Source organism: Cydia fagiglandana, chromosome 1 (assembly GCF_963556715.1).
Source record: "Cydia fagiglandana chromosome 1, ilCydFagi1.1, whole genome shotgun sequence".
Classification (NCBI taxonomy): Eukaryota; Metazoa; Arthropoda; class Insecta; order Lepidoptera; family Tortricidae; genus Cydia; species Cydia fagiglandana.
The window spans coordinates 21,136,405-21,153,058 of record NC_085932.1 but is presented as its reverse complement, the minus strand read 5'-3'; the positions used below and the strand labels follow the sequence as shown (position 1 = coordinate 21,153,058).

The 16,654-nt window shown below is 38.8% G+C and overlaps 2 protein-coding genes across 6 annotated transcripts; both read right to left on the bottom strand.

The window, feature by feature from the left end:
- Positions 1-1,749: 1,749 nt before the first annotated feature.
- LOC134666364 (uncharacterized) lies at positions 1,750-7,389 on the bottom strand. 2 transcript variants are annotated; one of them, XM_063523507.1, is made up of 9 exons: positions 7,252-7,389; positions 6,189-6,333; positions 5,714-5,827; positions 5,104-5,223; positions 4,379-4,542; positions 3,912-4,030; positions 3,433-3,622; positions 2,855-2,982; positions 1,750-1,893 (listed from the first exon to the last, which is right to left on the bottom strand). In XM_063523507.1, exons 2-9 carry the CDS (start codon positions 6,287-6,289, stop codon positions 1,780-1,782), a joined length of 1,050 nt encoding a protein of 349 aa, XP_063379577.1. In that variant the 5' UTR covers positions 6,290-6,333; positions 7,252-7,389; the 3' UTR covers positions 1,750-1,779. The 2 variants fall into 2 exon arrangements, with proteins under 2 accessions (XP_063379577.1, XP_063379583.1); XM_063523513.1 differs by having other exon boundaries at positions 3,511-3,622.
- Positions 7,390-8,938: 1,549 nt separating this feature from the next.
- LOC134666378 (uncharacterized) lies at positions 8,939-16,172 on the bottom strand. 4 transcript variants are annotated; one of them, XM_063523520.1, is made up of 3 exons: positions 16,046-16,172; positions 10,234-10,410; positions 8,939-9,916 (listed from the first exon to the last, which is right to left on the bottom strand). In XM_063523520.1, the coding sequence occupies exons 2-3, from the start codon at positions 10,388-10,390 to the stop codon at positions 9,702-9,704; spliced, it is 372 nt and encodes a 123-aa protein (XP_063379590.1). In that variant the 5' UTR covers positions 10,391-10,410; positions 16,046-16,172; the 3' UTR covers positions 8,939-9,701. The 4 variants fall into 4 exon arrangements, with proteins under 4 accessions (XP_063379590.1, XP_063379588.1, XP_063379597.1 ...); XM_063523518.1 differs by having other exon boundaries at positions 16,050-16,164; XM_063523527.1 differs by lacking the exon at positions 16,046-16,172 and adding an exon at positions 15,925-16,045.
- Between the last annotated feature and the right edge of the window lie 482 nt (positions 16,173-16,654).

The following is a 16,654-nucleotide window of genomic DNA, read 5'->3' as shown; positions in this document are numbered from 1 at the left end:
CGTCAGCAGCCAGGGTGCCACCAGTTGCTAAGCAGTTGTTATTTCAATGGTAACTATGCATCAACGTTTTATCAGTTTAACTTTAAAAAAAATACTGTAGCAGCTACGAATTGACACCTCCTTTCTTAAAGAAGTATTTTATCGTCAATTGTCAAACTTAGACAATAAATAAGTAGGTTCTGAGTATTATATTCTTTGGTAGGTTCTACGAGAATGATCGGTTTTTTATTTTAACTGTCATAGGCGGCCGTCCTTCCAAACCGTAGAGCATATTATATGTTAATATATTTATTTAGCCCGCTTATTGTACCAAAATATACTATATAGTACTAAAATACGATGCTCCGAATCGATCAAAGAACGAAAGAGAAAACAATAGAATTGAAACGTAACACGTTCACTGTCCCAATCTGACATGTAAACCTTATGGCTTTGTAATAGAGGCTAGCCGTGGCCCCACGTGAGAAGCACGGGCAGTAAAGGTGTTAAGCATATCCAACTATGACTCCTCTCTTTATTTTGTTGGAGGAATGACGAATTTTGTTTTTACAACTTAGCAGAGAGGATAGAGTATACGGAGTTATATACAGTATGTATCAGAACGAAAGGCCAAGAAAGAGACCCATTAATGTTTAGGTCATACTGAGCAATTTTTACTATGGGACCAACCCCGAAACCCCGGAAAAAAATTTACTCTCCCATAGAAAATTTCAACATCAGACCAGCAAAATGTAAAAAACTTCCAATTATTTTTCCGCGTTATCGGGGTTGGTCCCATAGTAAAAGTTGTCCAGTATGATCTAAACATTAATGGGTCTCTTTCTTGGCCTTTCGTCCTGATACATACTGTATATCTTTGAACTTATTGTTAGTATAACCTAGCAGTAAACATCAAATGGCATTCGGCACCGGAGTAATCTAAGGAACGCCCACTGCGGGTTCAAACCTACAACGTCCTGTTAGAAAGTCGTACATACGCTACATGTGACATAATATCTTCAAAAAACATATAAACTTATGCGAAATTAATATAAAACCACAAATTAATAATAGAAATGAAACCCAAAAAAAAAGCTGTAATTTCTAGGTGCGTCCGACTGAGATTTGAACCCGCGGTCTCTGCTTTGAAAAGCAAACGCCTTAGTAACAAGACCACAACGTGCCTTGACAATTGGCTCTAAATTCGGCTTCAGTTAGCTTTCGCTATGTGTCACTCATTCGTTTTGATGATTCTATTCAATAAAAGAAATAGTTTGCAGTAAATTGACTGACAGACCACTGTCAATGGTTGAAGGGCAAAACGTGAGATAGATGTATGTGATGACAAGACTGTACTGCTTTCGATGATTGTCAAAACGCTTTACCTGAAATTAGCATAGCTATTATTCATTCAATATACGACCATACATGTATGCTTTAAACGTCTATTTTTCCATATTGTTCAGATATATTTGACACGTTGACCGCTTAGATACCAGTGGTTTTTTGACAGCTAAGGTATCAATGATTTGTTGTAAGTGTAGAAATTAATGAATAGCGACTGTTAAGATATTTGTGACATGTTGAGCGCTCACGAGTAAATGCTATCATGACAGTCAACAACTTTTTGACAGTTTAAACGTTTACCTCTCTTTGAGCACCTGGAGTGCATAGCGACTTCTGCTGCTGACTGTAGGTAGCAACTGAAAGTGAAGCTCATATTCTAAATAGCGTGATTAGGGTTTTATTTTTAAAATAATTACGAAGACATTTATGTAACTGTTTTATTCAAGATCCTTATCAGTTGACTGTGAAGAAGATAATATCCCGGTAGCTTCCGCGGGAAGGCAGTTCGACGGGCGGCAGCGCCACCGCCGCGGCGCTGCCCACACTGTAACGGGTGCTCTCCGAATCCTGGAAACAATTAGGTGATATCATTTGCAGCAAAAATCTTTAAAAAACCGGGCAAGTGCGAGTCGGACTCGCGCACGAAGGGTTCCGTGCCATAATGCAAAAAAAACAAAAAAATGCAAAAAAAAACGGTCACCCATCCAAGTACTGACCACTCCCGACGTTGCTTAACTTTGGTCAAAAATCACGTTTGTTGTATGGGAGCCCCATTCAAATCTTTATTTTATTCTGTTTTTAGTATTTGTTGTTATAGCGGCAACAGAAATACATCATCTGTGAAAATTTCAACTGTCTATTACGGTTCGTGAGATACAGCCTGGTGACAGACGGACGGACGGACGGACGGACGGACGGACGGACAGCGAAGTCTTAGTAATAGGGTCCCGTTTTACCCTTTGGGTACGGAACCCTAAAAAACGCCCCTCCACTAATGGTTTTACGCACCCCACAGGAATTACTAGGTATCTTATCTTCACGGAATATTGTTTATCACTCCTGGTTTTCCGTACCGAATATTCTGTGACCATGCAAGTAGACATTCCGACTATTGCGGTAAGTACTTACAGCCCTTGTGGGGTGCGCCTAACCAGGGAGGGATTCTACACCTTCCAGCAAAGGTCCTGTCTCATAAGTACTTTGCTTGCCTCACCCTTACGACTGATATGGATGAGGAACTTCTTCGTCAATAAAAATAAAGAATAGTAACCATATGTTATGCAGTTTTATTGATAGAAAAATATAAAATAAGCTTGGTTTTCGCGTGCGTAATCCAACCAAAAGGGTTCTCTATGAAGACATTTGATATTTTAAGGCTCCTAAGCTCTTCACATTGGGCCAACGCCAACGCCAACGAGAGACGCAGCCATGCGGTAGAATGAGATAGCAATATCACTTGCGCCCTCTAACGCATAAATGCGTCCCTCGTTGGCGTTGGCGTTGGCCCAACGTGAAGAGGAGCCTTTACCTGTTGCTGCGGCCCATGTCTGCTAGGTTCGCCCGAGAGAGGCACCGACCGCGGCTCGCGAGCCCGCTTTCTTCTGATGGCCCGTTTGGAGCCGTCGAAGCGCTTTTTTCCTGCGGCACTCGACTGGTCTATTAAAAAAAATTAAAAATAACTGTTCAAATTTCCGCAAAAAATAAAGTGAATCTAAATCGCTCAGAGAAATCAGAGTTCATACAGCTTATGAAATCTTCGCTGAAAACACATAATGGTTAGATATCATAATATAAATAGTAGGTAGGTACTTATATAACAAGAGTTTATTAAAACATAGTAGGTAAATACTTACTTAGAACCTACCTTAGAATGAAGTTATTGTCATTACTATTGCTATGACTCATATAAATATTTCTGTCTTCGAATTTATATAAGCAGGCAAGTACTTATATATATGGCTGATTTGCGCTTTGAACCTTCGCCATTTCACTGTTTAAGAATGAGAATTCTTCTCATGAGTTCCGGTCAGGAGGTACTTGGTACCCATCGGCACACTAATCGCGTAAGCAACTTTGATAGACTTCTAGTAAGCCTTCTGTACGAACCGTCGGGCGCCTCCGTTGAATGAGCTGGTCTCGCCTGGTCGCCTGTCAGTGTTAGACCAGTGGGTTTTCTGTACGAACCATCTGACTTATCGGCTCCTGCGAACAGCGTAGGCGGTGAGGCACTTCGAGTTAGGGACGAACGCCGGCACTCTATCAAACGCACCAGGTTATCCAAAGCTGTTTGTTTGGTCTGTAAATGAGGTATTTACATGTTTCTACAATAAGTTAGGCAGTATTTTGCGGAGGAAGTAGGTTATTCCCACTAGTTACCACCAAGTTGTTACCGTGGTAACTACTAGGATTTTTTTTCCCACCTTTTACCACTGGTGACTGGGATTTTTTTCCCCAGTAGTTACCAGTGGTAAAAGGTGGGGAAAAAATTCCCACTTCGTGGTAACTAGTGGGAATAACCCAGGAAGTTTACGATGCATAATCTAAAAGGGTAGAAATCAACGGGTAACTTATCAAACGGAACCCACCTTAACTTCTTCCAACAAAGGCTCCAAGGCAGACGGGTCGGTAGAATCTTTGAGGGCTTCCCAAGTCAAATAAAATTTTCGGTCTGCCAGTCGAATGGAATTTTCCAGTTCGCGTGTTTCTATAAGAATACATATAGGTATGTTTATTCTTTCATATAAAAAGCACAGTTGGCACGTCTGCCGAATATTTTCCCTCTTACCTAGTTCATTGTCATTTTATCCACTGAACACACTTACTTTCCTATCGTGCGCGTCCCATAAAATCTCATGATAAACTCACCAGTCTCACTAGTTCTCTTTGAGGCTGGCCAGATGCGCAATGAGCCTAGCACAGCGTTGGGCGCGTCATCACGTTGTGGGCGTCCGCGTCATCACGTCATCACGTCGCGCGCGTTAAGCGCCTCTGCCGCCAACGCGGCAAACACAACAAGCGCCTTCTTTAAACACTCAAAATAAAAACAACTCACCAGTTTCCTTCAGGCTGGCGAGGTGCGCAACGAGCTGCTTCTTCTGTGCGCGAACAGCGCGGCGCTGTGCGCGCGTACGCGTCACCACGTCGCGTGCGTTGCGCGCCTCCGCCGCCAGCGCGGCAAGTTCGCGCGCCTCCTCTTCTAAACGCTTCTCAAGTTCACTAAACGCATTAGTTACAAATTACAACATTAGAATAAAGGTAATTTCTAATTTATCCAGTGCAGTGCGGATATGATGGTCGTTCTTGTCTACGTGACAGCGTGATAAAACGGTGTCAGTCACTTTCTATCCCATGGTGTTAAAAAGTGACAGTTGTTTTATCACGTGGATAAAGATGGATAAAGCTATCCATAATACGCCGGCAGATTTAACAATATTATTCAAAATTAAGTATAACATAAAATGAATCGTGTGGATAATTTGCCTGGTAACTTTGACTTAATGTTATCAGAAAAAATCTAAACGCCTTTTGGGTGGTTGGAGAAGTCCAGTATAGAACGAACGAGTGGAAAAAAGTTACTGTACCCGAGATACTGGTCGCACCCCTCCTAGCACAGAAGGCCTACTGTCATGGACTTATCCGCCAACCGATCGGGCCGCTCGTCGCCCAACTGCAGGCCGCTCGGACGTTGATAGAAATGATTGACTGTTTACAGATCTTATGTTTTGGTTTATCGCCTAAAACATAGATAGACCAACAGTATATTGATATATGACTGACCTTGGATATTCGCCAGTGATTTTCCCATAAGACTGGATGTTTCTTATCACCTCGACCAGATGGTGTAGTTGGTTGCAGAATTCGGGTAGTTGCTCCGGCGTCAGACATTGCCCGCTGTATCTATACAGAGTATCATTTTTACAAATATTTATATTCCAGTACCTACCGCTTAATGAAACCTGTTTAGATCGATTAAACACTGAGTTTCTGTCAATTTGATCAAATTCTTTATTTCCAGTTTTCCACTAGGTTGTGCGCGTCCATTATTCTTGTTAAGCAGTATTTATTCTTTTGGTGCTTCCTCATTGCAGTTATATAACTGCCAGTATAAAATCACTATTTTAACCTTTTGGACGCCAATGACTGATATATCCGCACCGCAGGTTTAACGCCAAAGACTGATTAATCGGTCACAGACCACAGAGAAACAGACCTACGTGCATATGCATAAAGTTCAATTTCAGTTTTGACACTTTGTTGACGTGGCGTCCACATGACAGCTTTTGTGTTTGACACGGCGTCGAAAAGGTAAGGTAGGTAGGATATAGATAGTAAAGGAGAGAGAATACCTAGAAGAAAATACCTGCCTGTAGAGAACATATTTTCTAACCTCAAATCGATGTTAGCGCCAAGAGGATTCCGTGATGAAGTATCGGAGGGCGCTGCGTCTTCGTCGTCGGTCATCGTGCTCTCGCTGTTGCTGATGGTACTTGGGAGCATTACCCTGTTTCCAAGGACGTAATAGACACAGTAAACATTAAGCTGTATTAATAAAACTGTAAAACCAGACCGTTTCCTATGTACCTACCTATATAAGTAGCGGGGGCAACTAGTAGAACCAATTTCGGGTTATTCCCACTTTACCACCAATTAAGTTCTTACCAGTGATAACTACTGGGAATTTATTTCCCACCTTTTACCACTGGTAACTACTGGGAAAAAAAACCCACTAGTTACCACCAACTCGGCTTGGAATTAGCTAAAATAAGTCAACGTGACCTAAAGCGCAACTTTTGGCCTAGCCCACGATAAAACAGCAACCCCCTTTGTTTAATAGCACTTAGGTACGTAATAAGCGGCCTTACCCGCTAGAAGTGGAATGCCGTTGTTCAAACGTGTTGTTACCGCCGCGCAGTTTCCCCAGTAGTCGACCCAGCAGACGCAATTGCCTCCTCCCACCCTCCATTCGACTGGGTGGAGGATCCGTTACGATATGGTGTCGTGGTGGTACTGGCGGGAAAATAACAGGACCACGTTTATTACCTCCATATCCTATAAAAAGAAGCGAATCATACCCTCCTAAGGTTCCTCCCAGCCATACAAATGAAAAATCCAAAATTTTCCACAGAAATTTGAACCTCTAGTGTAGGAAATAGAGTTGAATTTGCGCTGTTCGAAAATTTAACGAAACAAAGCAAAAGCGACTCTGTTTCAATTCAATAGGATTTAAATATCATCGAACTGAACAGGTACTATAGGTAGGACCTTGAGCCTTAGGATACTACGCTACGTAATATTAACCACATTTGCTTTTTCATTTGCTTTGATTTTCAGCATTAATCTAGTCACATGCTGGATCCATACGTCAGAAAGATCTAATGCGTCTCTCACATATGTAATGTTCAGTTTTACGTCAGCGATAAAGCATTATTTTTGTGCAAGTGGTAAAGAAACGACTAAGAGTCGAAGAGTTGTGAAATGTAGAGCCCATACATTCTGCGACTTTTCTCTTTCGGCCCAGACTCTACCTTAGGGTGTATTCTACCTGTCCAATGTCATTGCGTCTCACTCGCAAAATGTGAGATGCAATACACATTAGACCAGTGGTTCTTAACCTTTTCAGTCCGGTCACCCCTATGACTAACTAGGGAACCTGATTTTACCCCTCCTCCCAATGGTAATAAAAAATAAAACGTGTACGTTTGTTGTATTGTTATATTAGGCTAGCTTATTACCCCGTAAAATACCAGTTTTACCCCCACGGGGGTAATTACCCCTAGGTTAAGAACCACTGCATTAGACAAATAAATTGGATAGGTGGAATACCATCCTTTCATCAGATATAAACAATAGCTGTTACTACCGGCTCAATCCTACAAACTAACGTGGGCATCCACTTTACCATTGCGTAGACGTACATACGCTTACCTTTTAGAAGGATTTTTGATGAGGTGAAAACGACATTGATGTTTTTAATTTGCACAAATCCATTTTTATAAAAAATTATTAATGTTATTGAATAAAATAGCACTCAAGCCATTTTATGCGGATGTCAAGTGTCTGCTTGAAGTTTGACGGTTCTGTCAAAATATGGCCAGTGTTATATTTAAGTTTAAAAGCGTCTAGTTTGATGAACCTTAAACCTTTTTATTGGTTATGATCCATAAGGTACGGCACAAAGAGTATAGAGACCGTGCGTAGGATGTTTCATTATTCCGAATTTTCGATTTTCATCTGACTGCTCGAATTCTTGTTCTAACTGATAAAAAAATATTATATATACGTTAAAAAAAACTTAAATCGGTCAACACTTAGAGGTTGCACATCATCAACAAATTTTATTCAAATAACCAACGACTCTACATCGGAGGGTAGAAAATGGTTTAAACGGCTATCATCAAAGCGGAGAGTAGTGTGATACTGAACCTTCTACATATAAATAAATTTTAAAATTAGTAGTAAACTTGGATTTTTGTTACTCGATAAATGTTTTATATAATTAAGATTTTTCAGTTTTTCCACCTTTTCCCAAAGGAAAAGTGCTTTTATCGTGTTTTAGACGCAAAATTCAGTTTTCTCATTCGATTTTAGTGTCAGTAAGTACATTATATTTTGTCATTTTAGAACATAGTTCATTTTCACGCAATGTATGGGGTTCTCACTCTACCTTTTCAACTTGTGCAACCTCTAAACGTTATTCAATTCTTTTGAAAATTGAAATATATAGTTTCTTGTGTGGGAAGACTCCATTGGTGAGCAGTCAGGAAAAATTTTACAACTTTTTTTTCTCCATACAAAAGTGAATCACCATACCGTGCGCGTTGGAGGGTCTGCCATCTTATGGCCTGAATCGGAAACATATGAGCACATCGTACATTACCAAAGCAAGGGCTACCATCTACCGTTCTCGTCAGTACGTTTCCTTATGCATAGTAGGTTCTGCCATCTTGTGGGCTACATCGGAAGCATAAATGACACATTTACGCCTCGCGCTAAAAATCTTTAGCTCCTATGCTGCCCCGCGTCCACGACGGATTAAGGGTCGGTTGCACCAAACTGTTCCCATCTTTAAAGAGTTCGCTAAATTTTTATGTATGGAAAGTTTCATAGTAAAGCGCCGGGGCGCGCCGGCTGACGTTGATCAGTCTGTCAAATGTGGTTGGTGCAACTGGCCCTTAATCCGTCTTTGTCATTAGACCTACAGTGCGGATATATCCGTCATTGGCGTCACAAAGGTTAACATTTAGTGCCATTGTCTTTGTATTTAAAGTCCATGAGCGGCATCTTTAGTCGTCATGATGCGGTAGACTTCAAAATTCCAGGCAGTTGAAATTTTCACATATGTATTTCTGTTGCCGCTATAACCACAAATATTAAAAACAGAATATAATAAATATTTAAGTGGGGCTCCCATTAAAACAAACGTGATTTTTTTGCCGATTTTTGCGTAATGGAACCCTTACTGCGCGAGTCCGACTCGCATTTGGCCGGTTTTAGTAATTGGCTTACTTTGAACTTAAGACTCACTCCGAACATTAGTTTGTATCGACATCCGAGACCTCTCCGAGACAGATCATACCAGTAGCAGGTGTTAGTAACTACTAAAACAAAAATGTGTTTTAATGGTGTTTTAATTCATATAAAAATACAATTATAATTATCAATATACATAATCGCATTCTTTGCCGTAGGCCATTATTAATAAAACTAAATGCAAAAGATCGTAACCTTTAAGTACAACATTATGTCAACGTGGAGGCACAAGTCAGTCAGAGCCAACATAAGCTCTCAACCTACAACACTACAATAGAGAAACAACTACGGGCTCCATACCAAGCATAAAGATCAGACTTGTCATCTCTGTAAGAAATTGGGGAATGTTTTACAAACAGCTCTCAATGAGCTCTATTTTTCAATTTTTTTTTTAGTTAGTATGGTACAGAACCCGGTGTAAACATTACAAATACATTTTTGGCCAATAAAAGTTAAAATTATCAAAAATTTTGTGACAAGAAGTTAATCTAATAGAGAGTTGGCTAGCAAAGTTTTGCTTTGACAAAAGCTCAAAATGCAGTGGTTAAATATAGAATAATCTCCTAAAATAATACTAGTACCGAAAGTTACATGTTCAGTAAAAATAGAATTTGCATTCTGCGAGGATTAAACAAGTACCAATGCAACACCGGCTTAATTTAAGCAAATACGCTAAGGAAACTAACATGGGACCAGAACGACTCCACTCCAAACAAAACAACCGAAAATCTTAGCTTTTCGTAACAAAGGCACGTTTGACAAATAGGCTAAATAGAAAAAATTAGTATCACTGGTCCCAGCGAGAATACGTTAACGCCACGAAACCAAGCTATGGCTGTCCAGTTTTACCAGAGCCCTGAGGAGAAGCCGCCCGGAGGCACGCGGACGCGCTTCGGAGGCTCCGCGGCCGGCTGGGGCGCCGCCACGGGCTCCGGCTTCGCTGGCTCGGCAGCCGGCGCTTCAGTCTTGGGTTGAGCTTCGGGAGTTGGGGCTGGTGCTGGAGCTTCTTGCCCGTTCTGAGCCGGAGCGTTGCCATTCTGGGGCTGATGCTCGCCGAGAGCTGAAAACGTCGATTTTCAAAATCAAACAAGGAATTTGAACATAACATGATTTTTTTTTGTATCGGGCCATGGTGCTGTTTAATATATAAATGATGTCTTATGTCTTGCATCTTGCTCAATCTTAGAGCTGTGGCCTTAGTATTTTTCTTACGAATAAATTTTTACATACAGTTAAATGTTATTTTGGGTCCCAGCTAAATTGGTTCTTCAATACTTACGCTATAGTACTTCTAATTTAGCAAGAACCCTCAATGGCGTAACAATCCCGTGTAGTGACTGTACAGTACTCGTAATATTGAAAGAATTAAGAACTTACATGTTGCATACGCAGCGGCAGGATTCTGGCGACGGCCGCGCGGCGGCTCCGGGTCCCCTCCGAAAATGTCAGTATGTCCGCCGCCTGGGGGGCGGAGCACCCTGCTGGATAGACGGTTGTCGCCACCGAGGCCAACGTTGAACGGTACTGAAGTCATTGTGTTATTTGGATATGTATCTGGAAACATAAAATGAGTTTTATGAACAAAATGTATAAGTAGGTATAAAGTAAGACAATAATTTAATTTCGTATTTGCTATGAGTACATTGTTGTGCTCGATAAATCAGAATAACGATCTACCAAAAACAGGAACTCGATAAAATTTAAGAAATCTTAAACAGCAGAACTATATTAAAAACTCATAATCTGGGAATTAATTATGTCTTACACAACGAAGGCTGCAATACGAGCGTGTCACATATTTTATTTCGTATACCTACTTATTCGTACAAGGAATATGTGACATAATGGGAAACTCTTCAAAAAATCGTTTTTTTTTTCAACATTTTAGACGAACTCATGGACAGTCATCGTCCTCTCATCATCCACGATCAACGCACACAATAGAAGTACAAAGAAAAAAAAACAAAGAAATAAAACCTTGCTACAAAGGAAATATATGAATTCCCATCAAATTGGTAGAATCTAGTATTGTTGAAACATAAGTACAGGAAATTCGAGTTATATTTAAGCACACGTAATAAAAGGTTAATCCGTTTAATGACGCACCGTCACGGTTGAGATCTAGTTTATGACAATACGACGCGAAGCCGTAAAACTGTCTAATCTTGTATCTTGTAATCCAGTTTTGTTTGTATGTTTACACGAAGAAGCTGGTTCAAATTACTCCTTCTTCATGCACTATTATAATTAATAAAATACTCCTATTTCTATATTTCCATCATGTTGAAAACATACGTTTTGTTGATAAAACTATGCGCATTACTTGGTCATTAGTGACCAGGTTATGGTTATTACAGTATAATGGCTCTTATATCGACCCGTCATATTTTTGTGCTACTTCTCTATAGTTTTGGTCACATCGATCCACTAATGTTAGTAGGTAGCTAATGAGCCTCACCCATTTTAGGCCACTGTAAGTCGCCCCCGACTTTCAACAATCGAATTATATCTAAATAAAAAAGAGAAATCCCACTTCATTCCACCAGATCTTAAAATCATAAGAACTGCTAAAGACATAGATTATGAAATAACGCTCGGATAAAATTTCCCATCGTATTTTCGCGGAAACGTAGGAATGTGTCATAATTATTATTTCAGATAGTCCCCGTACAAAAAGTACTGGGGCTGACTAAAGTAGCATGATAAATACGAATGTTTCCGAGAAAATACGATGAGAAAGGACAATTGTGGCTCTCCAAACCGTCAAATACAACATTAACAAAATTTGCAGCTGTTATTCCTAGCTGGTGACTTCTACTATGATTGGTAGGTTGCAAATATGTTTCTGATTACTGCGCTAATTGTACTGATTAACTCAATATGTACCTAGCCTAGCTAAATCGACTTTACCTATAATCTTAATTCGATGTACCTAATAAGCCCTCAAGGGCCAATAATGAAGACATCTGGCCTCCTTATTAATGTTGCGCGTATGATAAAAAGCCGTATGTACTAGTACTTTAAATACATCTTCTAAATTCGTTTAGCATGGGTAGGTGGGTACCTACCCATCCTTATGCCTACTTGGCAAGCCGGCGTTTGAAAAGGGGCTATTCATAAATTACGTCATTTCAAATTAGGGGGGAGGGGGTCTGGACATCGGATGACGGTAGCATGAAGTAGGAGGAAATGGGGTCATTTGAAGCCTGATTTTTGGATGATTATAGGGGGGGCGGGGGTCGAAAATCGTCAAAAATCGATGACGTTATTTATGGACAGCCCCAAACATGTGCTGAGAATGGTGAAACTATGCGACGGCATCGTTTGTATTAACATGAATTAATATCTGAACAGAAAGCTCATTCATTATCATGATAATTGTGTCGCCATATCTCAAGGAATAATGGGCGCATTGTATTACTTGCTATAATGGAATATATTTGAATACAGAATATACCTAAGTATTTTTATTTGCATAGTTCACAAGGCTTAATTAAGAGAGAATATTTGTATTAGAAATATTTTCATAGACCTTATTCACAAAATATTAACTTGTTAAATAATAAGCTATTAAAAAAACAGTTCAAAATGGCCGCTCGAGTGGCTGGATCGTTTAATAAAGGGGCGAATATGTTGGCTACGTATTAGGTAGTTATATTTTTCATCTACTATTCAAATGCCTATTCCACTGTCATATGGACCTACCAATACATTTATTAGGATGGTACTCTAGTATTATTATAACTTACAGAATTGAAAAATCATAATACTGAGAACCGTATAAATTCTCACGGGCAAGTTTATCATCTGTGACAATCTTTAACACAGCCCAGAAAGTAGGTAGGTAATTTTGCTCAACCTCTAAGTAGGTTAAGTAGGTACATAAGATCAATTTTCTCTAATAAATAAAATCGATTCACTGATTCAGACAGTCACTTTTCTCATTACAGTAGGTATACTATGACTAATTCAAAATGACGTAAAAACGAATGTTGTTTTTATTGCGCTTTGTGACTAAGACGATAAGGTTTGTTATAGACGTTATAGTTCGATATGCTTTACGATTTGCAAATAAAGATATTCAATCCTTGTCGGCCTAATCAACCGGAATAGTTACTAGTTAGCTGATCTATGAAATCACATTGTCAATTCGATGTTCAACAAATATTGTTATGTTCTGCAAGTTAAAATCAAATTGAAACTAAGTTTTTGAAATCGTATGGTATGTTGATGTAGGGCAGATTGATATAGAAATATCCATCTGTTCGGTAAGCGTATCCGTTTAGTACCTACCTAAGAGAAGATTGAGGATATCAGGAAGCATTCTACTTATGTTAGATGTATACCTATCTTCATAAGTACTCAATTATGGAATGGAATGTATAAAACAGTCCACATAAGTCCAACCACAAAGTCCACAAGGTAATGCATACCGTAAGGAAATACATTGGAATAATAATGCTCGATCTGTTTGCTAATATGGGCAACCTAACGATACAGCTGTAATATACTTATTTGTCCACAATATGGGTAGATTGCGTGCGCACGGTTGGAGGCAAATTTTATAGCTCAATTAGTCGACGTTAAGGTGGAATATTGAACTGATAAACGCCAAACGTGGGTTTTAATATATTATACGGGGTTGACATGCCCTACCCTGGACACCCAGTGTACTCAAAGAGGGTCATATAAGTAAACAGATTATAGGTATGTACTTACCAAAGTAATTATTTTCAGTTTTTGAGCATTTAATACCTATCCTTATGTTTTTACAATTTAATATACTGAAATAACTCATGATCAAAATCTTTTTAATTTGTTATTATACATAGTAACAAGCGCTGGTGGCCTAGCGGTGAGAGCGTGCGACTTGCAATCGGGAGGTCGCGGGTTCAAACCCCGGCTCGTACCAATGAGTTTTTCGGAACTTATGTACGAAATATCATTTGATATTTACCAGTCGCTTTTCGGTGAAGGAAAACATCGTGAGGAAACCGGACTAATCCCAATAAGGCCTAGTTTACCCTCTGGGTTGGAAGGTCAGATGGCAGTCGCTTTCGTAAAAACTAGTGCCTACGTCAAATCATGGAATTAGTTGTCAAGCGGACCCCAGGTTCTCATGAGCCGTGGCGAAATGCCGGGATAACGCGCGGAAGAAGACATAGTAACAATTAAAGCAGAAATTGAAAATTCCAATTGTCTACCTAATATGGTTCATGTGCCATAGTCTGCTGCACAACAGTGAAGGTGGAGTCATACCTAGTTCCATTTGTCACCCTTTGGATTGCCAAAGGATCATTACAATTGTGTAATGATTATTATTGTCGACAAACCAGTCATAAAATCTATTGTTATTTATAACTTATTAAGATTATTACAAAGTTTTAAAATTTTAGGAACAGAATGGCCCTAAAACAGCTCAACTACAGAGAGGAATGGAAGACTCTGGCAGAGGCCTTTGTATCACAGGTCACAGGACATGAGGACACGCTGGACATTAAATCAAGAAAAATTATGTGTGATAAACCTGATAAACAATGATGTGAAGTTTAGTTTCCAGCAATAAACGCTATAATAAAAAAATACAGATTACAAAATAATTCCTATTTGAGAATGATGCCTGATGCTATATTTTAGTTTTGGGTAAAACCCCCATAGAAATTATGGGAAAACCCACTGCACCCCTTATTGTAGCAGTTTAAATAATTGATCAGATGCTACTGCATGACTTGTTGCAACAACCAAGTTATTATTAGGCATTTGAAATGAGGCCTTTGTGCATCAGTAAAATATGCTCGACAATGGATAAAATTAAACCTACACAGTAATGAACAAGGGCTAAGGGCTTATACTTTATCTTTATACAATACCTAATTTAAAAACATCCTAAGTATTCCTAAGTTATTTATACAAACTAGTTGTAGTCCTGTGTTACTTTATTTATAAGTTTGATTCTTAAATCCATTAGAAAACTAAAACCACACACATATTTGAAACTTTTAATTTTAATTACTGTAGTAGATCATTACCGTATTCATCTTTGCTTATATTTTAAGCAGGTATGGAATGTCTCCAGAATTCAGAAAGTTGAATGACCCTAACAGTAATCACACAAATGTATAACAACTAAGTTCATAAACAACACTATTTTATCAGTTAGGGTCAAGCTTGTGCGCGCAGCAATTCCACCATTTAACATCACATTTTGCAGCATTTAACTGTCAAATTAATTTAATTTTACCACATAAAGTAGGCAAAGTAGTAGTGAAAGGACAGAGTTGTTATTGAATTCAGCTTTCAATAACCATTATCCACTACTTGAGCCGGCTTTAACAAATCCATTGTTAACTACTATCATCCATTTATTAAAAAGATAACTCGAGGTTACCTGTTATGTATTTATAAAATGAATTTTTATCAATCAATAGATAGTGATGTACATAAACTGCGTGATAAAACTGATTTGACAACCTTAATATTGGTTTATGTAAATTTATGTTCTTAAATGGGTTCTAGAATCTAAACCTGATTTCTTTAAAGGAAATGTGACACTGACAACAAAATACATAGTAGGTATGCTATAATATAAACTAACAATACTATTTTGCATCTTTATAAATAAATAATACGAACTAAACAGGAAAATCGTTATTATAGTAAAATGTCATGTCATGACCACACCACACATCGAAATATGCATGTACCTAGTGACTCTAGTGAGCCAGTAAAGAACATAATGGTGAAAGTTAGCAATTATAATGTAATTTTATACACATAACTGTAGTTGATCAATCTATCACAGAGACAGCCGGTCATGCGGGACTACTAACGGTGCCCTCTTTGTTCGACCGCGCCATGCCTCGCAGTCCGTTACGACTGCCAGGCACTAGAAATGCCCGATATTAACAGGATATATTTAGCAAATAACCCATATAACACAATCAGACACCATAAAAGCATCCTCCTACGACAACAGGGCGCATTGACCTTTACGAAATCTTGAAAAATAACGGACTGATATTCAACGTTTTCTGCAGATGGTTTGATATGAAAAAGAACCAAAAAAACTTACCTAAGAGTAGATGGCACAGTAAAGATATATTCAAAACAATTCACCGCAAATACAAATTCGGGAATTATATTACTGAGAAAAAGCGTTAGTAACGATTTTTATCAAAGCAAAGATTACTCACCACCACCACTCGATTTCGTTCTTTTTGAAGGAATGCGTTTGAGAGAAAGAGAAAGATGGACGTTCTTCTAAAATGTTGCAAGTCTCTAAATCAATTTACTACCACTGTAAAGGCCTCTTCAAACGTTTACAATATAAATTGAAGAAAAAAAGAAAAATCTTCGAATGCAGTTTTATTTCTTTTTAAAAACAATGTCTCCTTTATGTAAAATGAGCCAACTTAAGGATTTAAGGTAGTTTCCCTCCAGGGCCCGACATATCTTTCCACACTGTATAAATAAAGTTAAACCAATTTGTCAGTCAGTAAGAACCAGGAAAACTATATTCATCCTTTTGTTTTGGGTGCTAGTACTAATGTAAGACAAAGATAGTATGATTCTCTCTGTCTCTGTCTATGATTGAAATGAGACAGTCCTTTGACAAACTATATTTAATATAGCCTGTCAAACAACTTCTACATTATTTAAATTTGCCGCTTGTTTTCTACTGACGGAAATGGCTTGACAGACTATATTGACCCAACAGAGTGAGAACGAGAGATAGATAGAACTCGACAACTTATCGTAGCATGTTGGAAGTGTTATTATTGTTGAACAAAGGAGTTTT

Bases quoted from the DNA above. Each gene is read 5' to 3' on its own strand.
- LOC134666378 (XM_063523520.1), bottom strand. From the start codon at position 10,390: ATGACTTCAGTACCGTTCAACGTTGGCCTCGGTGGCGACAACCGTCTA. The intron at 9,917-10,233 runs GTAAGTTCTTAA...CGACGTTTTCAG, and splicing joins TGCCGCTGCGTATGCAACAT to CTCTCGGCGAGCATCAGCCC.
- LOC134666364 (XM_063523507.1), bottom strand. From the start codon at position 6,289: ATGGAGGGTGGGAGGAGGCAATTGCGTCTGCTGGGTCGACTACTGGGG. The intron at 5,224-5,713 runs GTTAGAAAATAT...TACTCTGTATAG, and splicing joins GGCGCTAACATCGATTTGAG to ATACAGCGGGCAATGTCTGA. The intron at 4,543-5,103 runs GTCAGTCATATA...TAATGCGTTTAG, and splicing joins ATCACTGGCGAATATCCAAG to TGAACTTGAGAAGCGTTTAG.